We start from the raw sequence: 24,077 nt of genomic DNA, 5'->3' as shown, positions 1-24,077 counted from the left end.
GTATTTACCAAAAACAGAATCAAATAAAAAAACATGCCAACTTTGAGTGTTGCATAGCAGTCTTTCATTGTGGCACAGTATTGTATATTGTTGTATTAACATTGATTTTCATAGCATTTCTTTTACCCATGTAAAAAAATCATAATCAACCAATTGTACATATCCACTAAACCCACTGTCACAATGCAGAGCACCACATATATAACTCAATGGGCGAGACTCTTACATTAAAAGCCGTTTTGGCCGGAAAACTCAGAGTCAGGAAGTAAAAATCCGCCATTTAACGGCTACTGCAAATGTCATTTAATTCACCCAAAACATAGTTATGAGTGTTATGAGCACAAACAGGACACAGTTGATCACCGTAATCAATTGATGGCGTGATAGGCGTGGAGGTGCAGTACATGGGAAAATAGGCGTCAAAAGCAATTGACGACGGGTTAATGTACAAGTGTATCTTTTTGTATTGCTGCTAGAATAAACCCAACTAGAATCAAGTTGCAGTTGTAGGACAATAGAGTTGTTGGGCTACAATGTAGTCCACAGTGAATATGTATGTTAATGGTGTGGTATGAATTGGAAATGAGACAAGATTGGTGCCCCGATGAAAGCTTCCCTTCACGTCCGTTGCACCCTCTGACCCCCCCTCGGCACATCTCAGTTGTTGAGCATCTATTTCCACACGATGGTCCCATAAAAGTGGCAATCTTGTGTTCCAGCAACATGAAGGTTTTAGAGTGCTGCTGAGTAACAGCACCTGAAATCACACAGACACAAATAGGCTCATCCTTAAATATGTGCCATGAATAATAGAGCCGGTCCATGTGAAAGCAAATCACCACACTCTCTCTAATGATATAATTGCATTTCTTCCATTCCTAATTAATGACTGGTGGTAACAATTATTTGATGGGAAAAAGGTAGCTCTGTGTGCAGTGTTGTTTTCATCTACTAAAACTAAGACGAAAAATGTTCGTCGACTACCTTTTTTCACTGGCGGAAACTAAATGGAAACTAAATGAAAACAAGCTATGATGACTAAAAGTAAGACTAAATATACTGACAATTTCGTCAACAAATAAAAACTAGACTAAAATGTTAGGAAGGGACTAGTGGACAAGAGATCCAGTATAAGTCATTTTACACTTGGTTGCATGCTGAAAGTAGCCGATCTACAAGCTCACAACGTGTCGCGCTGCGACGCGTTGTGAACTTGTAGATCGGCTATTTTCAGCAAGTGTAAAATCAGTCATTACGACGGCATCAACGCGCAGCAAAATAAATTTTAGTCGACTTAATCAACTGTAGATATAGTCGACTAAAATCTTATGATATTTAGTTGACTAAAACTAGACTAACACTAACAAATTCCAAGTGACTAAAATGTGACTAAAACTAAATGAAGTTTCATTCCAAAGACTATGACTAAACTAAAATAGAAATTTGCTGCCAAAAACAACACTGTCTGTGTGTACGGACTGTCCTTGGCCTATAGGCTACAGCTTATTGGTGTTTAAGTTATAAGGTAGTGTAGCCCATGTGTTTGTCTTATATGCCACGGGTTGTTTGACTCTGGCCTTGGCCATCTCTGATAAAGTCTGCACTTATCACACATGATTGATTTGTTTACCTCGTGGTGGATGGCCCACTCATCATGTGTTTTATCCTTGACTTAGTGTTCTCATATGCTCTCCCCCCCATTTCTGTCTTACTCATCTACATTATATTAGCACCCAAACTTTCACTATTTTGGATATGCTCACGGTGTAAAATCACAACAGAGGGCCATCACTCTCCCTGCCACCTGGATGCATGGCCGATGCTGGGATTGATATGCTGATAAGATTCCAGTCCTTGGGGGAACCACCATTTCTCATTTGAAGCTGCAGTTCATTCTCAGTCATTGTAGTTGATAAGGGCACCACTACTGGCCCATGCAAGCCTTCACTTGAGATGAAAAATAAAAGAGCTGACTGCATCTGCCATGACATACACTCAGGTCTAATGCTAAACATTCAGGACACTGTCTTGTCGTTTAACTTATGCTAAGGCAATCATACTGTTGTTGAGGAAGTTCTAAGCTGACATAATACTATATGTCTTTCTTAATGGCTTTCAACTTTTGCATTTATTTATTATTGTATGTGAAAAAATTGCCATCTTAATAATATGGGAACGTGCATATTCTCAGACCACTGCTATGCCAAATCCGTTTTGCATAGCGGATGCCAAATCAGTTACGCAGGCCTCACACCTACACCGCATGAAGTGTGAACTCTAGTTGTGAGAGCCATGTAGTGACCCGAACGTCTAGTATTCTACATTTTAAACACTTAAACCCTATTTAAAAAGTAGCAAAAATAATCAATCTACAAGCCCACAATGTGTTGCATCACAACGTGAAAATTGGCCAAAATTATAACTCTGAGTTTAAAGTGGTTAAAGGTTAAAGTCAAAGTACCTCATTGTGTTGTTTTCTGTCTGTTTTTGTGTAGGGATAATCAAGCTATGCACCACGGGGACCTTAAGGTGGACCTGCCTACGCACCAAACCTGTCTCCAACACGGGGACCTTCAGACGGACCTGCCTACGCACCAAACCTGTCTCCAACAACTCAACAAGGCATTGCTTTCTGAACAAGATGCTCAAGCTAAAGTAAGTAATTAAGTATCCATCCATTCTCAGGGCATCATTCTATATTATTCTAATGTTGGTTTAAGTTTAAATTTTTAAATTTTTGAGTGGTGCAACCACTCCAAGGAACAGCAATGTCCGTGTCCGTGTGACACCTATGTTTGTGTGTGACTCATGTGTGACTCATGAGTACCAGTAGGGGCGCTGTCGTGCCAGAAACAGAGAGAGAGAAATAGTGCTGCACTGTTGCCTGCTAATGAGAGTGAGAGAGAGAGAGGGGTGATTTTCACACGGTGTGATTTTTAATCTTGGAACTGCACATGGTAAAATCCTCAATGTTAGATCATCCATTTGTAACTATGAGAGTACACAAACGTAACCGAATGGTCCCTGTCTTCAAATGCAGTTGAAAAGTGTATTAAGGGACAAGCAAGTTCGAACCCGGGCTCCCCCAGAGTTGGTGTCGAAGTGTCCTTGAACAAGACACTGAACCCCTAATTGCTCCTGATGTGCTGGTTGGTGCCTTGCATGGTTTCCGCCGCCATCGGTGTACGAATGTGTGTGTGAATGGGTGAATGTAATGCACAATCTCTGTAAAGCGCCTTGGATAAAGGCGCTATATAAATGCACCATTTACCATTTACCATTTGAAGACAGGATTGTGCAGGATTTATTTTTCTTTTTTCAGTACCGTGGTTGTCCTTCTCCTACGCACCTGTCGCCTGTAGGTGTCCTCTCAGAGTTAAATGAAACATTGAGGATTTGACTGTGTAATGTGCATTGTGCACGTCTGTATGTGTGTATGTAATGTGCATTGTGCACGTCTATCTGCCGTGTGTATGTGTGTATGTGTTTGTGTGTGTCTTTTCTGCTTCACTGCGTTCAGTCTCACTACCATATGCATCTCAGACACCCCACGCTTAACGCCTGATGAACCTGCAGTGGAAGTGCCAGAGGCTGTCACGTCCACTGCTGCTTGTCTCTGTCCCTGACTGGCTGTATTTAGCATGCACCACCTACCAAAGTGGGTGGAAACACACACACACACACACACACACATGCACGCATGCGCGCACGCGCGCACGCAGACACGCATGCATGCACACAAGCACACGCACATACACTTAATGAGTTGGTCCCAAAGACACACCAGCCCGAGGGAGCCCAGCTCTGTGTTCAGCAGTTATGTTAACTATTGTATGCCATCCCCACTAACATGGTCGTAAGCTGAATCCTGCATTATTCAGACTGGGCAGAGTAGAGTAATTAAGAGAGCCTTGTAGCCCCTTCATAATTCATTTGCATTAAAGGCCTGGCTGTTTTGCTGGGGTAAACAGAGCTGGCACATGATATGGCACTAGATGAGACAACATGACACTTGGGCCAAGAATTGCTGCATTCTCTCAAGTAGCCGGTGGCCAGTTAGGGTGAGGTAGAGTGTCTGGATGAGAGGTTGATCAGAGCGATAAGGCTTCACTTGTTATCTTCATTCACCTCTTATGCCTACACTTTTTTATTTTTGTGGGGCGCTAGCCCCTCCTATGCACAGATTTGTGTGTGTGTGTGTGTGTGTGTGTGTTTGTAGCACGGAATGTGATGATTTGATTGGCTGATGTATGATGAAAAACATTTTAAAATAGTTCAAATGGCTGACTACAAGCTCACAACATGTCGAGGTAGAAAAAATAATCACACCCGTGTGAAGTGAGGGGCACTCTTATCATCGTACATCATCATGACTTGCTCGTCCACATGTACTTTATGACTGTATTCTCTATTCATTATCAATGGGAATTTAATGTTTGTGTAAGACGAAGACATGGCCAAGTGTCCAAGCTTCTTTGATAAATTAAAGATGTGGGCTTTCATACCAAAATACCTTATCTTACTTGGATAGTAACAGTAATGGGTATGAAAAGAAAGGTTTTATTTACACTTGAAGTACATAAAGTACATGTATATGACTCAGGCATATTTCGTGCAGTGGAAGTATGGCAAGTTGCAGAAACATTGACATACTGCCTACTGTATATTATGTCTCTGTCCAATCTCCTTCCCGTGTTTGGTGATTTGATTTTACATCTTTCCATAGTGACCCGAACGTCTAGTATTCTACATTTTAAACACTTAGCCCTATTTAAAAAGTAGAAAAAAACATAAATCTACAAGCCCACAATGTGTTGCATCACAACGTGAAAATTGGCCAAAATTATAACTCTGAGTTTAACCCATTTTGGGCGGGAACCCCTTTTGGTGTTAGCATTATGTTATGCTTTAGCTATTGAAAAATAACAGATCTACAAGCTCATAGCACGCCACTCGGTGCAACAGTATAGGCTATCACTGTATCACTTTAAGAATGGAAGAAGGTGTGTTTATCTGCAGAAAAGGTGACACCTTTATGTAGGAAAATACTGTTCACTTTTTTAACCACTTTCAACCTGGTGTTCATCCCTATATTATTGGGCATGTCAAAAACTAAAATGTAAAACAATTTTCAGATTTTCTAAAATAGCAGATCGACAAGCTCACAATGTGTCACATTACAAAGCATCATGAGCTTCTAGATCAGCTATGTTTGTGTTTTGTTGTATGGTGAAGTATAGATAGGGCTTAAGTGGTTAACATTAAACAGGTTAGCGCTCAAACTGGATTCAACTGTGGACAAGCATTACAATGGAGAGTAGGGCTGTGAATCTTTGGGTGTCCCACGATTCCATTCGATTCCGATTCTTGGGGTTCACGATTCGATTCAAAATCGATTGTTTCGATTCAACTCGATTCTCAATCCAAAAACGAGTTTTTAAAATTCAAAAGCATTTTTTTTCCCAGATTCAACGATTCTCTATTCAAAATGATTCTCGATTCAATACATAGGATTTCATCACAATCTACTCCAGCCAACTGAAGTGACTACAGTAACTTAAAAATGACTGAAGACATGTTTACTGTGATTAGGGTAAGCTTACATTTCATATAAAAAACACCATGTAGTGAAAACTCCTGTAATTGTAACCAGAAAAATGAATCGATTTTGAATCGTTCATAACGGGAATCTAGTCTATGTAAAACCACAGGATAAGGAAAAACACACACAAAGGAAGGCAAAACAGAACGGCAGTGTGCATTGTCATGAACACTAGACACAGAGGATAGGCAGTGTGCATTGTCATGAACACTAGACACAGAGGACACTGATTTGATAATCATGTCACTACAGGTGCATCAACTTGTTTCTGCATGCTGCTTCACAACAATAAAAAAAGACAAACAAAAACTACCAAAAAGAACATTCTTTGTTTTCTTTTTTTCACTGAGGTTTTGCTATTTTACTTTTCATGATGCTCATGTCAAATAAGTGCAAAAGCATAGCGCTAAATGCCAAAGAAATAGTTTAAATATTTTCCTGTCACTTGTTGTACAGCACAGTTACATGTGCATGAAAAAAGGTCAAAAAGGCAATGCGTTAATGTGTTAACTTTGACAGCCCTCATTTTAACGTGCATGAATTATCTACTCCGAGGCAATAGTTGCACAGCTGCAGCCGAAAGGAGGGGCAAATTAGCATAGTGTAGATCGTCCATACGCTGGACGGACAGCTTGTGTCGATTGGCTAGCCCCACTCCATAGCGCTGCGGACACGTATACCACAGCCTGGAGAGACGGTGGATCTTGGTTATGATCTGGCAGCGTGCAGAAGAAATATGACCCTTATCGGTTTAGTAGTTTGGGAGATTAGCTGTGGACAACCTACAGACACAAAACAAAAACAATAATGTCTACTCTGGGCCTGCGGCCTTGCAGAGATAGTGATGCAATGTGTCTAGTTTATATGTGTCTGTGGTCTAATTGCTGATGATAGCTTAACTACATCTAGTATATTTACTATGGTACTCACGCATGTGGTCAGATAGTCAAGAAGAAGTACCTTTTTTAAAAGCCCCTTGTATTGTTGTTGTTTTAATGCCCATTTGAATGAATGGCTAAGAAGACCAAATACACACTTAGTACATACTTTGATGGCTTTATTTCTTTATCTCCATTCCCATGATTACTTTTGCCATTCAGTGTTTAAAGGGCTAATCATAATTGATGGGGAAAAAAGAGAAAGAAAAGAGAAATCTTAATCAGTGTGTGATAGATTGGCTGATCTCAGAGTTCTGACATACAGCTACAGATGATAGCTGAGCATTACAGGGGGTATTGATTATGCATACACAATGCCTGCAACTAAAGGAATGCCTTAAAAGTGCACAGCTAATTAGGCACTTGTCAATAATTGAAAATAAGGGCCATGCCAGCAGGATAGATTGGCCATAACCCAGTGATACTCTGTTAAAAAGCTTGAGGAAAGAGAACAGATAGAAGATTAATGGAGACAGATCAGTGGGGGGGAGGCTTTATATAGATATAGTTGATTTAGCATTCTGTATTAAGTGAGTGTGGAAGGAATGTAAAGTTAAGGATGAAGTGTGAATGAATCCCCATGTGCACAACTGACTCTTGAACACAACATAATTAAAGTTGTGTATGACTCTAGTTACACAACCCATTTTCAGCTCAGGCACAAACATTTGCTCTCTAATATACAGGAAGTGATCCCAGAGCTGTTTAAAATGTCAGCATGGCTCCTTTTTTCCAGACGTGACATTTGATTGGTAAAGGTAGGAATCTTTGAGTGGTAGAGAAGAGATGGGCCAAGCTCCCCTTCACATGCTTCAAAGAGCGGGAGGCAAAGGGTACCCTGGCATTCACACATTCACTTACTTATCACACATTCATCCTCCTTATATTGCAGTATAGGATTATCCTTACACAATTGAAAATAAGATATAAATGCCATCTCTGTGTGTACAATACATACTGTAACGAAGGCTCTCACTCCCTCTCACGAGAGTTCCATAATATATGTGACTAAATTTGACTGAGGGACTGCCATTGGATTTTTTTGAATTTTCGTTTTTTCATGTCCTATGAAAGCAGGGAATCATAGCTTCAAATTGACATATTGGTTGCTCAGTTTGACCCACCAGTTTTGGAGATATGGCTTATAGAGTAATGTCTTGCAGAGAAACAGGCCTGAAAGGTTCACTTCTGTGAACATTACACCTAGCTACATGTTTAAGCATTTATTTCATATTTACATGTTTTCTGTGGTCTCTAACATTACACCTAGCTACATGTTCAAGCATTTATTTCATATTTACATGTTTTCTGTGGTCTCTAACATTACACCTAGCTACAGGTTCAAGCATTTATTTCATATTTATGTCGATTTCAGCTCTGACACTTATTTCAGACATGCTCTAGTAGTATGTGAAGAGTCTGCCTGTGCTATTAACTCATTTTGAAGAAAAAAAGAATCACACCCGTGTGAACTGAGTGGTGCAAGGTCTTATATAGTCTGATCAGCTATGTCAGTGACGTCACATACTAACCATAGCAACCATGCTCGTTTTTTTGGTACGAACAAACAAACACGGGTACACGGGTACAAAGCCAGTTGTTGGAGTGGTTTGCACCACTCAACAAAAAAAAATCACACCCGTGTGAACTGAGTGGTGTAAGGTCTTATATAGACTGATCAACTGTGGTCTGACGTAATGAAATCACACCCGTGTGAACTGGGTGACCATAGCATGGTTGCTATGGTCACCCAGTTCACACGGGTTCGTACCAAAAAATGAGCATGGTTGCTCATTTTTTGGTACGAACAGACACGTAAACTAACAAAGCCAGTTGTAGGAGTGGTTTACACCACTCAAAAAAAGAAAAGTGGTGAAAAGCTGGAATTTGCGCGATGGCAGTCTCTCAGTCAAATCTGAGAGTCACATATGGAGACGACAGAGACATCTAGTGCTGACATCAGGTCAACGTAGAAACTCCATATATGGATTTGGACAGCATTGTCATTCAGCCGCCTGGCATCATCATCGTGACAAGCCTTCCCTAGTATAGAGCGTCGCAGTCCCGCCCCCTTTCATGACGACGAAGAGAATGTCCCAATTCATTTTTCCCATAGATCCCATAGATTTATTTAACCCATTTTGGGCGGGAACCCCTTTTGGTGTTTATAGCATTATGTTATACTTTAGCTAGCAGATCTACAAGCTCATAGCGCGGCACTTGGTGCCGCACTATGAGCTTGTAGATCTGCTATTTTTAGATCTGCTATTTTTAGGTCTGCTATTTTTTAAATTGTGAAAATGTGCCTCGAATCTTTGAATATATTCTTTCAGAGTTTCAGTTTTTAACTAAAATCTTTGCTTCTGGGGGGTCCCTGGAACAACATATTTTCAGATGGGGGTCAGCGGGCAATTACAGATAATTTTTGGGGGTCCTTGACACGAAATATTGAGAACCACTGATATAGAAACATGAGGTTTTCAGAAAAAAATGACATTTTAAAAGACATTTTTTAAAATTTCGACGTCAGGCCTAAATGGGTTAAAGACCTGTAAGGCGCGATTCATACTCCTATTGTAGAGCCGAATAAAAGTCGGTTCGGCTCTGTAGAGCCTACAATGTGACGTCATTTGAGGTTCGGGGGGGCGGGTACCGTCCTAAAGTCGGCTCTTCGGTGCTACTGAAAATTTCTGACGAGCCGAAATCATTTCGGCACTACAGCACCGAAACAGCGGTAAAATAGGAGTATGAATCGGCCCTAAGCCTCGGACAAAGACAACTCAGATGGATGGTGACAAATCATGACAATAAACGCAATTTTTTGGGACGAACAAATAATTAGAAAGAAGAAAAACAATAACAAAGGTTTTATACCCTGCCCTTTTTTTCTTCCTTCTAATTTTCTTTTCGTCCCAATTTTTTTTGTTTATTGTCAGGATTTGTCAGCAGCCGAGTTGTCTTTGTCCGAGGCTTTAAAGGTCTTTAAATAAATACTTTCTGAAACGTCTATGGGAAAAATGAATGGGACATTCTCTTCTGGGCCGCTCGTCGGGGGCGGGACTGCGAAGCTCTATATAAGGTTGTTGCCCTCGAGAGAGAGAAGGGGCTAGCAGCATTTGCTACGCTCCTCGCGAGAGACTCCATTGCCTTCCGTAAGAGACTGAGCAATATTTGGCCTTACAACCCAGATATAATCTCAGCGATATCTGGCCTTACAACCCAGATATCGTTGTGTCAGAGATTTCGGCATCCTAGTTAAGTTCTCACCGGACACCACTGCGGCGGGTCCTAATAACCCAGACAACTAGCTCTAGTTTGAGTGGTATTTTATACATAATATACTCAAGGCATATCCTGTAGTTTGACATTGATTGACTTAGACCGCTGCCGGTCCGAACTAGATGTGGCTAGTCGGAACTGGTGTGTTTATGATAATTAGTGCTGATTAGAGTTAGATAAACGTGATTTAGCTAGTGCGTCAGAAAGCTGTGTTCTATTCCCACTACGGCTCTCTGATGCCATATCCATGTCATATGGGCTGCCAGTCCCTCAGCCCTTAGCCCAGCCCTCTGCCTGCAGTCTGCCAGTCCCTTGGCCCTTAGCCCAGCCCTCTGCCTGCAGTCTGCCAGTCCCTCGGCCCTTAGCCCAGCCCTCTGCCTGCAGTCTGCCAGTCCCTCGGCCCTTAGCCCACCCCTCTGCCTGCAGTCTGCCAGTCCCTCGGCCCTCAGCCCACCCCTCTGCCTGCAGTCTGCCAGTCCCTCTGCCCTTAGCCCACCCCTCTGCCTGCAGTCTGCCAGTCCCTCGGCCCTCAGCCCACCCCTCTGCCTGCAGTCTGCCAGTCCCTCGGCCCTTAGCCCAGCCCTCTGCCTGCAGTCTGCCAGTCCCTCGGCCCTCAGCCCACCCCTCTGCCTGCAGTCTGCCAGTCCCTGGGCCCTTAGCCCAGCCCTCTGCCTGCAGTCTGCCAGTCCCTCGGCCCTTAGCCCACCCTTAGCCCACCCCTCTGCCTGCAGTCTGCCAGTCCCTTGGCCCTCAGCCCACCCCTCTGCCTGCAGTCTGCCAGTCCCTCGGCCCTCAGCCCACCCCTCTGGTGCAGTCTGCCAATCCCTCGGCCCTCAGCCCACCCCTCTGCCTGCAGTCTTGTGTGCTGCGTGCTCTGGTGGCTAAAGGCACTCGTTAAAGGCCATAACTTATATCACGTTTGAAGCTAATGGGAGGAATACTGGCCGCAGTGAAAAATAAATTACATTTTTCCCCCCTCTCTCTCCCTGCCCTCCTAACCTGCAGCGTAATATAGCAGCGGTGAGAGTATGCATTACAGATCTGAGGCATTAGAATTTATCTGTGCTGCACGACGCTGACTGATGCATTTGAAAATAATGTACTGGAGCCGAGCATTACAGGGACCCCGTAACTAATGGACAGCTCTCGCCCGTGGCTGCCGGTGTATATCATTCAGCTGGACTACCTCATCAACTCACACAGTTCTCTGCAGGCCTCTCCGGTCAGTCCAGCCACTCAGGGACTGCAGTAAAGAACCCTGCAATAAAAGCCCCTCCCTTTCCACTCGAATCATCTCTCTCTCTCTCTCTCTCTCTCTCTCTCTCTCTTTTTAATCACTCTTTTTTTTCTCTCTCTATTTTATTAAGTCACTCAGTCCCTAATATCCTTCCTAACCTAGAACTCCATTTTGACATTTTGACCTCAAGTAGAAACTAGAAACAAAAACATAATATTAAAGCAGTACGATGTGGCCTGGGCTGTGGCTCAGCGGTCCAGGCTGAGTCTGGCAGTGTGCCGCGGGTTCTACTCCCAATCCCGACGGCCTTTACTGCATGTCACGCCCCATCTCTCTCCCCATTAATTCTCAGCCTACTGTCTATCCCACTATAAAAAATATAAAATAAAGGCGAAAGTCACAAAATAAACATAAAAAAGCAGCACTATGTAACTTTCCTCTTCTAAGTTGCCTGCGCAAGATCATTGAGCTAATCGGGCCGGTCTACTTGCTTGGGGGATAAATTGAATCTTGACCATCGGGTCAAAATTTGTGTCAGATCCTGTGTCTACTGTCTAGACAATGACATTTGACACAATCTAAATCATCATCATCATTACTTGCGCAAGCAGAGCGCGCAAGTACGGTGGTCGGCTGCGTATGTACATACGCCTGTCCTCGGTGGTCCCTAATTGGCTGTTGATGGTGATGACGTAACTAAGGTACGTTTGGTGATTGGCTGGGTATGTACGTACGTTTCAAGGTTTAAAATGAATGGGACCATGAATTACTAAACGCATATCATGATGATTTCAAAAAGACTTTAAACTAGCGATCGGACGCTCAATTGGCTGATGCAGAGGCTGGGAATTGTACAGGTGAGCTGACTCGACACCAGGCACTGCACGCGTGGATTACAGATGTACACGCGTACTGTATGTACACACGTACACGGAGACGCGGTGCATTTATTTCAAGATTGCGACCGGTGGAAGGTGAAATAGCGCCATCTGCTGGGCCATTAATAGGAACAGCAGGCTGAAAGAGAATGTTCCAGCGGAGATTCCTTGCCGCATGTTCTATAGACTGTCACTAGACCCACAGGATCCAGGAAAAAGAATGAATTCTGTTTTTGAGACACACCATCTGGCAAATCAGTATCATTTTATACTTTAGTGTGTGAGATTTCCAAGCTAACTGTAGCAGTTATGGTTACTGAGAAGCAGATACGACTTATTATTATATTATATATTATATAATTATTGCTTGCATTGCTTGCATAATAGCCTAGGGCACAATAGTATAGGGCATGCTTTTACATTATTTTTATTCTATAGTATATTCTTTAATATACAGTTCCAGTTGGACCAAATTTAGATACATAGGATTTTGAGCATAATAAAAAAGCGTATATAACGAGTATTTAGCTTTTAGGCCTCACCTAATGTTAAAGCAAAGGCTTCTCTGTCTCTTTCAGTATCCCTTTTGGCTGCACATACTTATTTAATCCATTTTGGGCGGGAACCCCTTTTGGTGTTCTAAACATTATGTTATCATTTAGCTATTGAAAAATAGCAGATCTACAAGCTCATAGCGCGCCACCGAGTGGCGCACTATGAGCTTGTAGGTCTGCTATTTTTGAAAAATCGTGAAAATGTGCCTTAAATCTTTGAATATATATTCTTTCAGTGTTCAGTTTTTAACCCAAATCTTTGCTTCTGGAGGGTCCCTGGAACAACATATTTTCAGATGGGGGGGGGGTCGGCGGCATAATACATATATAATTTTTGGGGTCCTTGACATGAAATATTGAGAACCACTGATGTAGAAACATGAGGTTTTTCAGAAAAAAATACATTTAAAAAAATACATTTTTTTAAATGTCGACGTCGGGCCTAAATGGTTTAATGGTGTTTATGTTTTAATAGCTGTATCAGACAGCGGCTGCTTTCCTCCAAAGCAAGGGGTAAAACGAGGGCTATAGCCAATGAATTCCATCCACTGAGAGGTCAGAGAGGCAGAAAATGCATAGCAATGTGTTCCCCCCCAGCAGGCAGTGCGAGATAGGAGACTAATAAGACCATAGCAGAAGTGGAGAAGCTGGGCTCCTGGGAACTGACAGAAAGGTTTTTCAGTACATTTTTTAAGAGGAAAAGCAGTGTGAAAATATAATGATGCCTGCTTTGAAATGCATCAGTAATCAGGATCAGGCTGTTTTGTTCTAGGATGTGAAATAGGAATTGGAATTCCCAAGTCTGAGTTGAAGGGGTCGGTGAGTCGGCGAGTCCCTTTTCAGGTTGAAAAGGGCGAGAGGTGAGAATGTCGAATGAAACGTGCGTGCGTGCGTGCGTGCGTGCGTGCGTGCGTGCGTGCGTGTGTGCGTGCGCGTGCGGGGGGGGGTGCACAGGGCTGTCTAGGTGCACAGGGCAGAAGTTGGAGCGAGAGGCTCTCATTATTTCCCCACTTTCGTTGTCTTTCTCTCAACACTACGCTATGGATGGTGTTGCAGTGTTTGAACCCTGAAGGGCTTGATATACTTTCAAAAATAGCAGATCTACCAGCTCACAAAGTGTCATGCTGTGACACGTTGCGAGCTTGTAGATCGCCAATTTTATGTGCGCGACACGGCACACAACTAAGTAAACAAGCCTGCTTGACGTCTCCCTTGCACCTCCCTGCCTGACGATGCCCTTTCTTTAGCCCGGGCGGGAACCCCTTTTGGTGTTAGCATCATGTTATGCTTTAGCTATTGAAAAATAGCAGATCTACAAGCTCATAGCGCGGCACCGAGTGCCGCGCTACGAGCTTGTAGGTCTGCTATTTTTGAAAAATCGAAGAACGACTGACATAGAAACATAGCTTTTTCAGAAAACTGTCAGGATTTAGAAGACATTTTTTGAATCTGATTTCGGGTCAAAAGATTCTGCCCTGACTCTCTAACTCTCAGGACTGTGAACTATTTCATAAACAGTCAAAGCCCATCTCTGAGATGGATGAAGCACTTTAATGTTTTGTATTTCTTTCCTCCTCTTCCAGCCTAATTGGGAATTCATAGAATAATGAAATGAAAGGTGTTCATTATTATTTATTATTCATCAGGGCAGGTTTGGTATTGTTAAATTCATAATGCTGTTGGCATGCTGATTAAATGAAATCTCTGTTATTAAATTGTAATATTAATGCTGTATAATTGGTGAATGCATGGTGTTGTATTATGAAAGGAAAGTGCTGGTTGTTGTGGTGGTCAAGTGCTGTGTGGTGGTCAAAGTGCTGGTTGTTGTGGTGGTCAAGTGCTGTGTGGTGGTCAAAGTGCTGGTGTTGTGGTGGTCAAGTGCAGAGTCTCAAGCAGATTTTCAGCCCCTGTGGATGTATGAAGATTTAACGTCAGCAGACATATTGCCTGATTGCTCTGTGTACATACAGTAGTGTATTGTATAGTGTGTATTGTATAGTGTGTACATACAGTAGTGTATTGTTGTACAGTCAAGACCTGTGAGTCCATAGTGAAGATTTGGATAATAATGACTCATGGGAAATAACGTACTGGCCTTGGTATCATCTAGAATAATAACGTTTCATATGTCGCTCGCAGTAGCTCATCTTTCATTATAATGTAATTCTACTGATTGTATTTTATATCAATAACTGTACTTGTTCATTTACTAATCTCTGCACACATTTACATATTTTTGTTGAACCTAATACTTTTCAAAGATATTTCCAAATGCTAGACGATAAACACTATGAGTAGGTTCAGAACTTTTATATGGGTAGGATATGAGTATGATAATGTGCTCTCCTTGCCTATCTATATCACAGACTGATTCCGTGATTAATATATTGACTGACTGACTGACTTGACTAAATTAAATAGTAACTCTGTAGTGTAAATATACAACCATCTGTTAATGACAGGGTGATGCAGTATGTCCGATGTCCAAACTCTCACTAAGCCACACTGTCAGCATGGTGACCATCCATCGTGTTGACCAGGTGAGGTGGTCGATGAGGGCAGTCATGGCTATTTTCTGACTCAGTAGCTGTGTGAGTGGTAGATGGGCCATGCAATCTCCTGTTACTAGGTGGTCTTGACAGAGAAGGAGGCCCTTGGGAGGCAGCAGAGGTCAAGTATTGGCCACTGACCTTTACCCCAACAGGACAAAACCATACGATCAGTGTGTGGGCATGCAGCAACAATGGCTCTGTCTACCTCGCCTTAAAATAGGTTTCTGTCAGGATGACCAGACGCAGTAATAGACAGACAGATAGCTATCACATAACAGCCTGCCATTAAAAGGTTGACTGTGCCAGTGCCAGAATAGAAAGGCTCCATAGTCAGCCCAATTTCAGATAATTGACGTCACCTGATTGTTTGCTGAAGTGCACATTTTCAGTGTATGTTCAGTGTATGCTCCACTAGATGTTTTATTTTATTATTTCCTTTATGCCTTTTTACAGCAGGGCTATCATCATTCATAATTTACCAATCCTCATCTCTGCTGACTTGATATGGTTGTGCCTCAGTGTCTAAAAAAGAGTGCATTTTCCATGGTGGCAGATTAGTGCAAATTACTTTACATTTCAAACTAAGAGCAGTGAATTATACAAATTCCATATTGAGTTTACTGTTTATCTGGGCTCTGTGGTGTGACAGCCCCCTATAACAGTCCCCTATCCCACATATAGGCATCCCTCTGATGGATGGCCCCCTTACTGTCGGACTCTGCTTTGATGGTCTTTGATGGTCTTCATCACTCGCTTTGGCATTGATTAGGTCGATCAACATATGGAATGTCAGAACAGGTCAGCTCCGTATATGGAGATCTAAGGGTGTCAGTGGTAAATGGTAAAATGGTAAATGGTGCATTTATATAGCGCCTTTATCCAAGGCGCTTTACATAGATTGTGCATTACATTCACCCATTCACACACACATTCATACACCGATTGCGGCGGAAGCCATGCAAGGTACCAACCAGCACATCGGGAGCAATTTGGGGTTCAGTGTCTTGCCCAAGGACACTTCGACATGTAGACAGGAGGAGCCGGGATTCAAACCGCCGACCCATGGATCATTGGACGACCTGCTCTACCTCTTGAGCCACAGTCGCCCCATCAGTGGGTGCATAATAGGGCAAAAATATCTGTGTTGAAGTTTGCAGTGGCTACTTTTAGTCAATTGGTAATTGTATAGGAAGCTGTTATACACATAAACTACTTTTTTTTTTGATCAATAATTTCAACATATGACAATTGTTGTACCACAACTTATGAATGATAATGCTAAAATATGAGAGCCATAAATCAATATTCATTCATGACTGACTTGACTTGTATAAAACAAATAAATTAGAGATGTACAAATCAGACCCTATACTGTAGATAGGCTACAATAATCTGTATTCATGTCTGAACCTGATTCATACAGCCAGGCTCAGAATTAGGACAAATATTAGTTCTCGCGAGACATGGCCAAAGCATTTCCGGGGTCCCCAGCCAAAAACGTTGAGAACCCCTGATGTAGAATGTCTCATTTCAAATGTATAATAATCTTTTGAAACTAGCAGATCTACAAGCTCACAATGCGCAAATGGCGCAAAATGTATATGGCTAAAGTGGTTAAAGGAGCATTCAGTGATTTGGAAAAAAACCCGGCCCGCCCTGGTAACAAGATGTGCACATGCACACGCTCTACAGTGGGGGGACCACAACAGACCAACAGTACGTGCACCAAGGCCTGCCCCACTCGATCATGATTGGAGGAAGGCCCCTTTCATCCTGATTGGATGAAGGCTTTGCCACCCAAAGCCCAAACCGAAACTAGGGTTTTTTGACCCCAGGGGCTCACTGGGGACAGGGAGGAACTCCTTATATGGTCAGCACACTTTATAGTAGGGAGGATTATCCAAAAAATAAGAAAAAATAAGTGATATTTGAATTAAGTGAAATCACTGAATATACCTTTAATGTAAGTTTTGTAATAATAATCAAAATCTACAAAGTAACTATAGTAACTAAAGTTGTCAAAAAACTATAGTGGAGTAAAAGTACAATATTTGCCTCTGAAATGTAGTGGAGTAGAAGTAAAAGTACTGAAAATTGAGTATGAATACCTCAAAATTGTACTTAACCCATTTTGGGCGGGGACCCCTTTTGGTGTTAGCATTATGCAGATCTACAAGCTCATAGCGCACCACTCGGTGGCACGCTATGAGCTTGTAGATCTGCTATTTTTGAAAAATCGAAGAACGACTGACATAGAAACATAGCTTTTTCAGAAAACTGTCAGGATGTAGAAGACATTTTTAGAATCTGATCTCAGGTCAAAATGGGTTAAGTACAGTACTTAAGTAAAAGTACTTTCCACCACTGCACGGGCCGACTGTACAGCCTTCCAGCCTGGCAGAGATAATAACACTGTTATAAGGTTTATACTGTAATAATGGTGAAACTATGAAGACAAGTTACTTCCAAATGAAGGAGTCTTGGGGTCGGTGGGGTCAGTTCAAGTTCAACACTCCAGACTCGCGGAGAAACATGCCGCTCGTTAAATGTGTTTGTTTGTCTGGTGCTAATAATGTTGTGGATTGATATTAGATGCACTAGATCCCTAGTGAGGAACATTTGGCCTTTATTTTGTTTGTTTCAAATAGTAAAGTCACGCTCATATTTTTTTCCAGTGACCCTGATTTGACGTATGTCTGGTTTGTATGTCTGGTTTGACGTATGGCTTGAGTGCCAAACAATGTTTATACGGAATAACTAATTAACTAGATAAAGTGCCCTTCTGGGTACAGGTCTCCACCAGGGCAGGTCAGGTTGTGGCCTCCTGGTGGCGCTATAACCGGCCAATGTGAAATTCTTACGCCTTGGATGGCAATTGGATGATTTGAGGCATTTTGTTCCAAAAATGTGTTTTTCAAAAGTCGCTAAAACAGGCCGTTCTGGAAATGTTGGGGCAGAGGTTCATCGTTGGCATCCAGGGAGTGTGTGTGCAACATTTGGCATCGACCGGGTTAACGGTGCCGGAGATTAGTGGTAACACACAGTGCAAAACATACTCTCTCCCCATGCCTTCGGCCTGGTGGAGACAATAAAGAGAGAATACAACAAAACGTATTGCCAGATCATGCTACTGGCCTGTGTGAGGCAAGTAGCATCTGCAATTTCAAGCAGATTGCAGTCAACATGGCTTCCCTAATTTGACCCATTTCAGTGTAGTTTGTTCCATGTTCTGAGGATATAATATAATTCTGTACAGAAAAGCTATTTCTTGAGCAAGCAGCTGAGATCTGGCCGGGCCCCCGGAGAACAACGAGTCTGCATGGTGCTCTCTCTTTGATGATGTTTCTGGGGAGCCTCTTGCAATTAGCATGCTAATAACTGGGTCTGAAACCTGTAAGGATCAAGACAATAGTAGTCCTTTCTGGGCGCCTTGAGATAACAAATAACCTTTTAACAGATCAAATGTTCTGCTTTTATCGTGTAAAATCCACATTCTCAGAGCAATCAGTGAAAATGCGGCCATTAATCTCTTCTTCTATGCGTCTGAGCCTTGCGTTGGCCTGCAGCTCATTGTGGTTAATTCCATTGAGGACACCTTTATGCTCACCTTGCTTTTTTTTAAATGTATTCCTTCCTGCTAGTCGATCTACATATTTTACTCCCCAGCGCTACTTGATGTTGTTGCCTGCTGCTTGAGTTCTGAGTGCTTCATTTAGGAGGCCTGGTGGTGCTGCTTTGTCACAGCAGAGAGGGATCAAAGGGGCTGCTTAACGCTGAGGTTCAGGAGGACCTGGTGGTACGCCCGGCCTCAAACGGTGTGCCTGGCCTACTGTGGCTAACGTCAGGTCAGACATAATGAGCACTGCATAATGGCCCCCTTTAAGAACGCACAGCACCTCACATTCGGACATCATGGAGTAGGGAAGGGCTTTACTCTCTCATCCCTCAGGCCCTCAGAGAGATGCTGTCTGTCTGTCTGTCTGTCTGTCTGTCTGTCTGTCTGTCTGTCTCTCTCATCCCTCAGGCCCTCAGAGAGATGCTGATGGTAAAAAGGGGTAGAGGTTTCCATGCAACTGTATTGTGGACAATTAACCACTTTCTACCTGGTGTCCCTATTTTAGGAATGCCATATTAAGCTAAAATGTAAAAAAAATATACTACTACTACTACTACTTAATAATAATACTAATAATAATAATAATAATATTTCATAAAATTATATTTTTTTTTGGGGGGGGGGGGCGCTAGCCCCTCCTATATCTAGCTTTTAGTGTATGTTCACAAACTTTGTCCTACACAAACATTAAATTCCCATTGACAATGAATGGAGAATTTTATAGTGTCTGAGCAATTCGGCATAGTGTGTATTTTACGGCATGATGATGTACGATGATAAGAGCACCCCTCACTTCACACGGGTGTGATTTTTTTTATTTCTAATTCAGAAATAGCAGAATCCAGAATCTGGAATCTGCTATTTTTTGCTTGTAGTGGTATATGTGGACATGCAGTATATTCAGTATGGCTTAAGTGGTAAACAAATAACTGTGGTAGGTGGTACGTTTTGTTGAGGGATACACAATGGTACTCTCTGCTGCCCCATCTGGCGGAGTCAGGTTAACACAATGGTCCATTGTCAGCAATTGATTCTCTTTTTGTTGCATTTACAGTTTTCATTCATTGCCTCTTTCCTCTTTATTTCTTCAATATTATTGTAAATGCACCAAGCACGCACACGCACACGCACACACACACACACGCACGCACGCACGCACGCACGCACGCACGCACGCACGCACGCACGCACGCACGCACGCACGCACGCACGCACGCACGCACGCACGCACGCACGCACACAGCTCAGCACAGCACGTCACACTCAGCTGTGACCTGCTGTGCTTCAAACGGTAGCCTCGGTTGTCGGTGGAGGAGTCCAGCCTGTCTGAGACAGTTTCCTGCAGCGCGTTCACCAGCCGAGTTCTCCTCTATGCACTGCCCCGGGCCACGCACTCTTATTATCCACCTTAACATCTTACACACTCGTCTGTCTGTCTGTCTGTCTGTCTGTCTGTCTGTCTCTCTCATTCTGTGGTTCTGCCTCTAAACCATCTGTTTTTACTGGCCTGTTAAATCATCTCATGAACAAGACCTAATACCATGTGAGCTATCAGACAACACAATGTACTGTACGTGCTTTATTCTTTGTTTTTCTTGTTGTGTTGCTTGTGTTTCATAGGTATCGTATACCGTATGATTGTACAGAAACCTGACTAGAATAATAACCGAAACCGAACTATAATCAATGTGTTGGTTTGGAGCAAAAGTAGAAACATGCTAAATTAACGTGCAACAATGTAAGTCAAACCAAATAATTCACTCTTTTATGAACATTTTATAGTACATTCAAATAACAAATGTGTTATTTGTGGCCAGGTATTGTAGGTAATATTTAGACTACAGTTACAAATAGATTTGATGGATTGTCTTGCTCAATTTAAGAATGTTTCTGGCTGAACTACGTCATTCTTAAAGGTGATATAGACAAGTTTTCAACCACAATTTAAAATATATATAAATTTATATCTGTATTATGATGCTGAGGTGTTCAACAGCACACTCTCCCTTTGGCCCCCTGTGGCTGAATGCACTGTTTATATCCACTACAGTTTACTAGACCGGACGTCGGAGGAGATTTAAACTTTTAGCCAATTGCAGCGCGAGGCTGTGACGGTGTGTTCAACCCAGCAGTATTACAATGACAACGCAATGCGATTTCATTGCAATGTATAATATTATGCCCATATCTTAGTTTCACCAACATTGTTCATGTGAAATGGTATGTTTATGATTTAATATGTAGGCCTAAGCCTATTGAAATTATGAGAATCGCTATGTATGTATAGCGCATGGTTGCGTGGTCCGGCCGGCTTGAAGCATGCATTCAACCCGTGCTCGCCAACGGGACAGCCGTCGCGGATCATCATAGCGATTTTTCTTCATTGCAATGAATAACCGTGGACAGAGTAGTTCACATGAACGATGCTGTAGTGTGGGGCACTTCAGCGGTGTTGGGTGAGTGATGACAATCACTTCCCCACCCAGATTTTTCAAAAACCGGGTGAAGGACCTCACTGAGCAGGTCAGCTGATCACTGCCTGCATCCAGGCCGACTAGGTTGTTTCCTCCTCAAAGTGTAGATGTAGAAATGATCTTGAATACATTCTGTATGTTTGGCTTGTATGTGTGTGTGTGTGTGTGCAGTTGAAATGCAGCGAAGATACCATAAAGCAGTTGGGTTGGGTGGCGACTATAGCAGAGAGGGTGTTGCCACCAGTAACTTGACCTTCTTGACTTAAACCCTTTTGCTCTTTTGGGAGCATAGGTCATTCATTATGAATTAACTTATTCCATCTGGTTTGGTGTTGGGCGATCTTCTCTGCTTCCTTCCAAGATGTTCTGTTTTCCCTGAGTTCCGCCTCCACAGACCTTTTCCAGCTGTTTCTGGGTCTTCCTGGTTTTCCTTTCCCCCGAGGGCTCCAGGTTAAAGGTGTAATGCAACGGAAATGGTGGACATTTTATTTTGAAGTTTCAAATGGTTTCAAGTTGAAACACCGGTCTGAAGTTTCTGAACCAATCAGAGCGTCGCATCCCTTCAGGCGATGGGACGGTAGCTAGGGTCGGTAGCTATGCTATACCAGCGCATGCTGTGTGTTTGTTTACAATTCAGATAGACGGCCAACTGTACCAGTTTACTGTTATGTGGCTTATTTCTACCCAATAATGTTTTCAGATACATATTTTAGCGTGATGATTAAGTTGAAACCGAGTAATACACTCTCTGGATGTTATCTTGAATGGGAATAAAAATGGAGGATTTCTGTAATCAGTAGCAGCTGTGTTTGCCTGTTTGGACGGATGCGGAGATATGGGGAATTAAACGGGTGAGCTTCATTTTTATTGGCTTTTATCGATGTGGGCCTCGACACGTCATCACGCAGCACGTTTTCGTTTTCAGGAAGTAATAAAGAATATATTTTTATGGACTTTTCATATAAAAACACACAAAAATGAGAATTTTCCCATTTTCTTGGCATCCATTGTTAGGTATGCCCATATGATGACCACGGAGATGGTCTAAAACTGTGAAAAACGTATTTTTCATTTCACTACACCTTTAAGGCCTGCCTAGCCTCGGTACCCAGGCTTTTATTTTCCGTTCGCAAGGCCTTCCTGGTTGTGTTGGAGGATGGTCTCCTCAAGGTGTGCCCCGATCCAGACCCATTTAAAGAAGCTCAACAACCTCCTTTCGGCTTTTGTTGTCCAGCGTCATTCTGGTCTGGGGAGGGACACCTTCCACTTCTCATTCTGGTCTGGGGAGGGACACCTTCCATTCTGGTCTGGGGAGGGACACCTTCCATTCTGGTCTGGGGAGGGACACCTTCCACTTCCAAACTTTGCTGAATGTTTTTCACAAATGTTTCTGTAATCATGTTGATCCACTAAGCGAATGATTGGTCCACCTAGCTTACAGCTCCTTAAATGGAGCTGGCCTTTTCCGACATCACAAATATGTCATGTGACATCTACATAGACTCCATATTTTGCCTGACAAAGAACTCCATATATGGGCATAAAAGGGACACATACGTAATAACTGGGTGTGGCATTCATTTCCAACTTTGTTCCAAGTAGGCCATTGCCTAACGGGCACCGCTCTAGTATGCTAAAAATCACACCTGTGTGAAGTGAGGGGCGTTCTTATAGCCAATTTGCTCGTCCACATATGATGTAAATTCTCCATTCATTGTCAATGGGAATTTAATCTTTGTGTCTGACGAAAATAGCCGATTTGCTCGTCCAAAATATGACCATTCATTGTCACTGGCATTTAATGTTTGTGTTGGGACAAAAATCTACACTATATCTGGAATATAGGAGGGGCTAGCGCCCCTCAAAAAACAGGATTTGGGATTTATGGAAGGGAAATGATAAAGTTTCCTGTCATTTGCTACAGTATCGAAAATAATAAGTATTTTAAAAAATCGTATCGTGAACCTAATATCGTGATTCGAATCATATCATGAGTTTAGTGAATCGTTAAAAGGAGTGTTAGAGGTTTACATGCAGCCAGCGCATAGAACTGTATTATGGACTTGTTCATGGCTACCATAATGGACCAGGTGGAAATCTACCCGCAATGCTTCGCCCTGCCTGGCAATCCCTTACTTTTAGCTGCTGTTGCGGTGGCTCAGGGGTAGAGTGCCTGGATAGGAACCGCAAGGTTGCCAGTTCAAACCCGGGCTCCCCCAGAGTTACTGTCAAAGTGTCCTTGAGCAAGACACTGAACCCCTAATTGCTCCCTATGTGCTAGTTGGTGCCTTGCATGGTTTCCGCTGCCATCGGTGTATGAATGGGTGAATGTAATGCACAATCTATGTAAAGCGCCTTGGATAAAGGCGCTATATAAATGCACCATTTGCCATTTACCATTTTACCGCCTGCTACAGTTTGGACATGGGGCTGGGTTTGGAGAGGCCACCAGTATCTTCGACATGGGGTTGGGTTTGGAGAGGCCACCAGTAGCTTGGACATGGGGCTGGGTTTGGAGAGGCCACCAGTAGCTTGGACATGGGGCTGGGTTTGGAGAGGCCACCAGTAGCTTGGACACGGGGCTGGGTTTGGAGAGGCCACCAGTAGCTTGGACATGGGGTTGGGTTTGGAGAGGCCACCAGTAGCTTGGACATGGGGCTGGGTTTGGAGAGGCCACCAGTAGCTTGGACATGGGGCTGGGTTTGGAGAGGCCACCAGTAGCTTGGACATGGGGCTGGGTTTGGAGAGGCCACCAGTAGCTTGGACATGGGGCTGGGTTTGGAGAGGCCACCAGTAGCTTGCCTGGAGAGAACTCATCAATCATGTATCATACTCCTAATCAAAATTTACATAATCTAGGGAACTATTTCCACCTGTTATCTAATTTGAGATCTTTTCATATGTTTTTAAAAGGAAAAATTGATCGTCGAAGTTCTGTGTTTTGCAT

At 42.9% G+C, this 24,077-nt stretch overlaps 1 protein-coding gene across 4 annotated transcripts in view; it reads left to right on the top strand.

Moving 5' to 3' along the window:
* The window catches only part of LOC306920130 (uncharacterized protein), a 173,431-nt gene that overhangs the window by 76,365 nt on the left and 72,989 nt on the right, over positions 1 to 24,077 (top strand). For all 4 annotated transcript variants that reach the window (XR_013789618.1, XR_013789619.1, XM_079496758.1 and 1 more), the window contains exon 5: positions 2,496 to 2,655. Coding sequence is in view for 2 of the 4 variants with exons in the window: in XM_079496758.1 (XP_079352884.1) it covers positions 2,496 to 2,655 (160 nt within the window). In the remaining 2 variants the exon portion in view is untranslated. The remainder of the gene's footprint in view (positions 1 to 2,495; positions 2,656 to 24,077) is intronic.

Source organism: Electrona antarctica (assembly GCF_951216825.1).
Source record: "Electrona antarctica genome assembly, chromosome: 3".
In the NCBI taxonomy this organism is placed as follows: Eukaryota; Metazoa; Chordata; class Actinopteri; order Myctophiformes; family Myctophidae; genus Electrona; species Electrona antarctica.
This window is presented reverse-complemented; position numbering and strand designations above follow the sequence as displayed.